The 6,000-nt window shown below is 63.1% G+C and overlaps 1 protein-coding gene across 2 annotated transcripts in view; it reads left to right on the top strand.

Annotated features, from left to right (window-relative positions):
- Positions 1-6,000, top strand: part of LOC116984469 (synembryn-A-like) — a 20,312-nt gene continuing 14,312 nt past the window's right edge. The window contains exons 1-3 of one of the 2 annotated variants that reach the window (XM_033038594.1): positions 1-52; positions 2,344-2,391; positions 4,570-5,349. In XM_033038594.1, the coding sequence (XP_032894485.1) occupies positions 5-52; positions 2,344-2,391; positions 4,570-5,349 (876 nt within the window). In that variant the 5' untranslated portion in view covers positions 1-4. Of the gene's footprint in view, positions 53-462; positions 846-2,343; positions 2,392-4,569; positions 5,350-6,000 lie in introns of those variants that run through there. The other variant, XM_033038595.1, reaches the window with a different exon arrangement.

Genomic DNA, 6,000 nt, shown 5'->3' with positions numbered 1-6,000 from the left:
AGCAATGGAAGCCACGGGAAGGTCGTTCGGCCCGCCCGAGAGTACTGCCCCGGGAGTCGCTCCCTCCCACAGTGGTAGAGCCGGGCTGGGGAAGTGGGCGGGACCTGCACATTGGGGCGGAGCCCGTGGACAGTGGGCGTGTCCGGGGCGGGGCCCGTGGGCAGTGGGCGTGTCCGGGGAGGGGCCCGTGGGCGTGTCCGGGGCGGGACCCGTGGACAGTGGGCGTGGCCGGGGCGGGGCCCGCGGACAGTGGGCGTGTCCTGGACCCGTGGACGGTGGGCGGGGCCAGTGGGCGTGTCCGGGGCCCGTGGACGGTGGGCGGGGCCAGTGGACATGTCCGGGGCCGGAACAGTGGGCGTGTCCGGTGCGGGGCCCGCGGACAGTGGGCGGGGCCAGTTGACAGTGGGCGTGTCCGGGGCGGGGCCCGCGGACAGTGGGCGGGGCCAGTTGACAGTGGGCGTGTCCGGGGCGGGGCCCGTGGACAGTGGGCGGGGCCCGCGGACAGTGGGCGTGTCCGGGGCGGGGCCCGTGGACAGTGGGCGTGTCCGGGGCGGGGCCCGTGGACAGTGGGCGGGGCCCGCGGACAGTGGGCGGGGCCAATTGACAGTGGGCGTGTCCGGGGCGGGGCCCGTGGACAGTGGGCGGGGCCCGCGGACAGTGGGCGGGGCCAGTTGACAGTGGGCGTGTCCGGGGCGGGGCCCGTGGACAGTGGGCGGGGCTGGGCCGGGTCGTGTCCCGCGGCCCCGCTGCTGCTCCCGGACATGGAGCTGAACGCGGCGCTGGAGCGGCTGGAGAGCGGGGACCAGGCCCGGGCGCTGCCCGCGCTACAGCGCTTCATCAGCGAGGTGAGAGTCCGCTCACGGGGCAGACCCTGCCTCTCCCATCATCTCCCCCCCTCCCAACCCCCACCCTCCCCCTCGCCCTCTCCCTCCATCCCTTACCCTCTCCATCCCCCGCAGCCCGAACCCCCTCCCTCCCGGGCAGCCCCCCCCCCCCTCGAACCCCCTCCCTCCCGGGCAGCCCCACCCCCCCCCCCCCCCGCAGCCCAAACACCCTCCCTCCCGGGCAGCCCCCCCCCCCTCGAACCCCCTCCCTCCCGGGCAGCCCCCCCCCCGAACCCCCTCCCTCCCGGGCAGCCCCACCCCCCCTCGAACCCCCTCCCTCCCGGGCAGCCCCACCCCCCCCCCCCGCAGCCCAAACACCCTCCCTCCCGGGCAGCCCCCCCCCCCCTCGAACCCCCTCCCTCCCGGGCAGCTCCCCCCCGAACCCCCTCCCTCCCGGGCAGCTCCCCCCCGAGACCCCCTCCCTCCCGGGCAGCCCCCCCCCCCCGAACCCCCTCCCTCCCGGGCAGCCCCCCCCCCCCGCAGCCCAACTGTCTCAACTCGGAACACCTATCATTCCTTCCCTGAACAGATGCTGCCTGACTCGCTGTTCCTCCAGCACTTTGCGTTTTGTTCCAGATTTCAGGATCAACAGTTCCTTGTGTTTCCATATTTTTCAGCAACTTGTGAATGCTAATATTCACCTTTATACATTCCAATTTATTTTCCCAATCAACTGCAGGCAACTCTCCCCTTCCACCTCTCGAGTTTTCTTTGTTTATATTTAAGGCCATAGTATTAGATTGACCAACTCAAACTTAAAGCGGTCGTATTCCGGTCGTCTTTCACGAAACAAGGTTATTGCACAGAAATCTTGCCTTTCTTTTCCAGAGGGTTTGGGCAAAGTTTATAGATACAGCATGGAATCAGGCTCTTCGGCCCACCGTGTTGTCTCGATCACCAGTTGACACCAGTTCAATGTTATCCCACTTTCTCATTCACAGCCTGCATACCAAGGGAAATTGACAGGGGGGCAATTAACCTACAATCTTTGGGATGTGGGGAAAACCGGAGCACCCGGAGAAACAGGCAAACTCCACGCAGGCAGCACCCGAGGTCAGGATTGAACCCGGGTCTCTGGCGCTGGGAGGCGGCGGCTCCACCCGCTGCGTCACCGTGCCATCCAGGTGCCCAATCCCGGAGTAGCGGGCGGTGGGTCTGGGGACGGGACCGTCTCTGTTCGGACCCGTCTCTGAGACACGCAGCCATCGAGGTCGTTCAAAACACCTGGACATGCCCCTGACGGGAACACTGACAGGAAGCTGGCGCCGAGGTAGTATATCAGCCAGGCCAGGCAGGATGGGCCGAATGGCCATCTATTGGTGGTATAATTAGAAGCTCATTGTGATTTGTTGACATCCAGCGCGGGTGCGATCTCTCCTTACTCGTGTTGGATGAGCTGCGGTAGAACTATCAGCGACTTGTCTCCGCTCCATTGTAACCGCCTCCCCCTTTCTTTCAGAATTCACAATGTTTTATGTTCGACGTGGAGGGGAGAGAGCAGAGACGGGTAAGGCGAGGAGCAGGCGCAGCAGGAGCGCAGCAATGGGAGCGGGCATTGGCATGGCCCAGGGGGTGGGTGTACACGGTGGATGAGCATACAGAGGGTGTATACGGTGGGCGAACGTCATGAGATCGGGTGCCAAATGAAAGCAGGAGTCGGGATAATGGAGTTAAAGTGTCGGCAGTGGTAGAGAGGGTGGAGGCGGAGGAGGGAGAACATGTGACGGGAAGTTGTGTTCAGTTCCGTGGCTGGTTTCTATATTATGTCCTTAATTCTCCGGTGTGAGGGGCAACGTTAGCAGAGATTTGTCAGTGAACAGCGACTGATGGCCGGAGTAGCCTCGGGGTCGTGTAGGGGTCACCCGGGAGAAGCAATAGGGATGAAGACATAATGACATGTGTACAGTTTTGGTCTCCTAATTTGAGGAAGGACATCCTGGTGATTGAGGCAGTGCAGCGTAGGTTCACGAGATTGATCCCTGGGATGGCGGGACTGTCATATGAGGAAAGATTGAAAAGACTAAGATTGTATTCACTGGAGTTTAGAAGGATGAGGGGATATCTTATGGAAACATATAAAATTATAAAAGGACTGGACAAGCTAGATGCAGAAAACATGTTCCCAATGTTGGGCGAGTCCAGAACCAGGGGCCACACTTACAATAAAGGGGAGGCCATTTTAGACTCGGGTGAGAAAAACTTTTTCACCCAGAGAGTTGTGAATTTGTGAAATTCCCTGCCACAGAGGACAGTGGAGGCCAAGTCACTGGATGGATTTAAGAGGGAGTTAGATAGAGCTCTAGGGGCTAGCGGAATCAAGGGATATGGGGAGAAGGCAGGCACGGGTTATTGATTGGGGACGAACAGCCATGATCACAATGAATGGCGGTGCAGGCTCGAAGGGCCGAATGGCCTCCTCCCGCACCTATTTTCTATGTTTCTATGACAGAGTCTTAGTGTCATAGCGTCACAGGGTCATATTGTCATAGTGATACAGTGTGGAAACAGGCCCTCGCACGAGTCAACACCTTTCCCCCTATTGATTAAAACCTTCACCCTAGTTACCCCAAGCGAGCACGGGCGTGGGGCTAAGATGAGAGGAAGGTTTGAAGGGGGATGGAAGGGGCGAGTGATTTACACGGAGGATGTTTGGGACCAGGAGTGCGTTGCCAGGGCCGCATCTGGATCCCGATGTAGTCGCTGTGTGTAAGAGGCGTTTATACAGACACTGATACAGTCCCTCCGCGCGTAAAGGGGTCAGCACCTTCCCGGACCCATCGGCGCAGTGTTGGCGCAGGTCCAAGCGGCGGGAAGGGGGGACTTTGCTGAAAGCTTTTGCTCTGAAGCGTCTCGTCTGCGATGGGCGAAGGTTTGTTTTTGCTCTGACGCGTCTGTGGGGAATAATGTTTCTTATCAACGACCTTGGAATCAACCCGGTCTCCGGGGCGCGACCTGCCGCCCGCCCACGTTGTTATTGTTCCTCGGGGGGGGGCAGCTGTGAGAAATGTCACCTTTACATTTATCACAGTGCCCGTGGCCACACACTCGCTGTCCCACCGTGTGCACCCCTGTATCCTCACCCCAGCGTGTACACCGTGGTCGGGCTCGGGGTGGGTGGGAAGGAGGCTGGATTCGGGGAGAGGCCGGGGAAAGTGGGGAGATGGAGAGACTTGAATCTGGAGCGGGAATAACGTCCAGTGCAAGGTAAAGCCTGCAGATTCCGTTCAAGAATAGTCCGAGAGACATCAAAGAGGTAGACAGTCGTTCAGCACTGATCTCTGGTTGTGGTAGGATAGGTCAGTTGCCTGATAACAGCCGGGAAGAAACTGTCCCAGGATCTGCGTTTCCACACTTCTGTACCTCTTGCCTGATGGGGGAGGGGGGGACAGCGGGCCGGGCAGCATCTGTGGAAGGAATGGGCCGGCGATGGTTCGGGCCACGATACCGACAGCCTTGGTCCCAACAGCACATGCGGCCTAAGGTGCAAGGGTCAAACGGAGGTCAGGGGTCACAGGCTCCGGCCTCAACACCACGCGTTCCCCGGGGGGGGGGGGGGGAGATAGCAGGAGGCGCTGGGACGTAGAGGGCGGGGGAAGGGAGGGATGGATGTGGAGAGGAGGGAGGAGGGGGGGGGGAGGGGGGGGGGGGGGTCGTGACCTACTGACCGGCCCTTGTCTCCCTGCAGCGACTGGCAGTCCTGGTGCTCGGCCTCCTGGATCGGGATCCGCAGCCGTCCTGCCGGCTGGCCTGCCTCGGCTGCCTGCGCATCCTGTCCCGGGACAGACACAGCCTGCGGCCGCTCTCCAGCGCGTGGGCCGTGCGGACTCTGGCCCGGGCCGCGGGCATTGACGGTGGCGAGGAGCCCGGGGAATATTGGCGCTGTCCCGGGGAGGAGCGGGAGGGGCCTGTACAGCCTGAGGCCGAACATGAGCGACGGGGGCCCGTGTTGGAGCGACGGGGGCCCGTGTTGGAGCGGTACGGGCCCGGGGAGATGTGGACCAGGCCCGGGGAGCCCGAGCCCGGGGGGGAGCGACAGGGGCCCCAGGAGGTGACCGGAGAGGAGCGGGAGGGGCCCGGGGTGGAGCGGGAGGCGCTGAAGGTTCTGTGTAACCTGGTGCTGAGCTGCCCCGAGGCCCGGGCGCCGTGCGCGGACAACGGCCTGACGCTCGGCCTGTGCCGCCGGGCCCGCCAGATCGGCCCCGACCCCGGCGCCAGCTTCCTGCAGCTCCGTCTACTCTTCCTCTTGACGGCGCTGCGGCTGGACGAGCGCCGGCGCCTCGGCCTGGAGCTCCACGGCCTCCCCCTGCTCACCGACCTCCTGCAACGCACGCTCGGCCTGGAGGGGGCGGCGGCCCCGGGGCCAGAACACCCGACACTCGCCCGTCAACCCGCCGAACGCGCCATGGAGATCCTGAAAATACTGTTCAACATCACCGTGGACCTGAACAGGAGGCAGGTGGACGAGGTGAGCGCCGCCAAACCTCCCCTCACCTCCCCTCCACCCCTCTCTCCACACCAGCCCGTGTCACCCACCCCTCCCCTTCCTCTTTCCTCCCCTCCCGTCCCGGGGCAGTGCGGGGAGGGTGCAGGCGCATTAGGGGAGGGGGAGGGAGGTATAGAGTTGACGGTAACATGCATGGATGGACAATGGATGCTCGGGGTCCAGGTGTAACTCGCTGAAAGTGGCCACACCTGTAGAGCGAGGTGACGGAGGCCACGGTCTATTTGCTTTGAGAGTTGACAATGGGAGGAGTGGGCGAGAATCTGTAAGTCAGCGGGGACCAGGGTGGTCAATGTGACGACGCTACAGGGACAGGTCCGGTCCACTCGATCTAATATTCGCTGATGGCACCGGCAACTGGGGTTAACCAGTCACTGTGACCCCCGGTGTGAGGGGAATGTGGGGAGGGGAGAGTGTGGTCAGTACCGACCTGATGGGCCGAAGGGCCTGCTTCCCTGCTATTTTTCGGAGTGCGGACACGCGGGGGTGGGGTGGGGGAGGGGCGCGGGGTCCGGAGGGTGGGGATAGGAGCGGCGCGGGGGGGGGGGGGGGTTGTTGTGGTCCCTCCCGCCAGAGGTCAGCCCGTTGCGCTGTTGACTCCGGCCACCTGCTCGC

The sequence above is a fragment of the Amblyraja radiata genome, chromosome 20, assembly GCF_010909765.2.
Source record: "Amblyraja radiata isolate CabotCenter1 chromosome 20, sAmbRad1.1.pri, whole genome shotgun sequence".
Taxonomy (NCBI): Eukaryota; Metazoa; Chordata; class Chondrichthyes; order Rajiformes; family Rajidae; genus Amblyraja; species Amblyraja radiata.
Note: the sequence above shows the minus strand (reverse complement) of the source record. Positions and strands in the feature narration are given on the sequence as shown.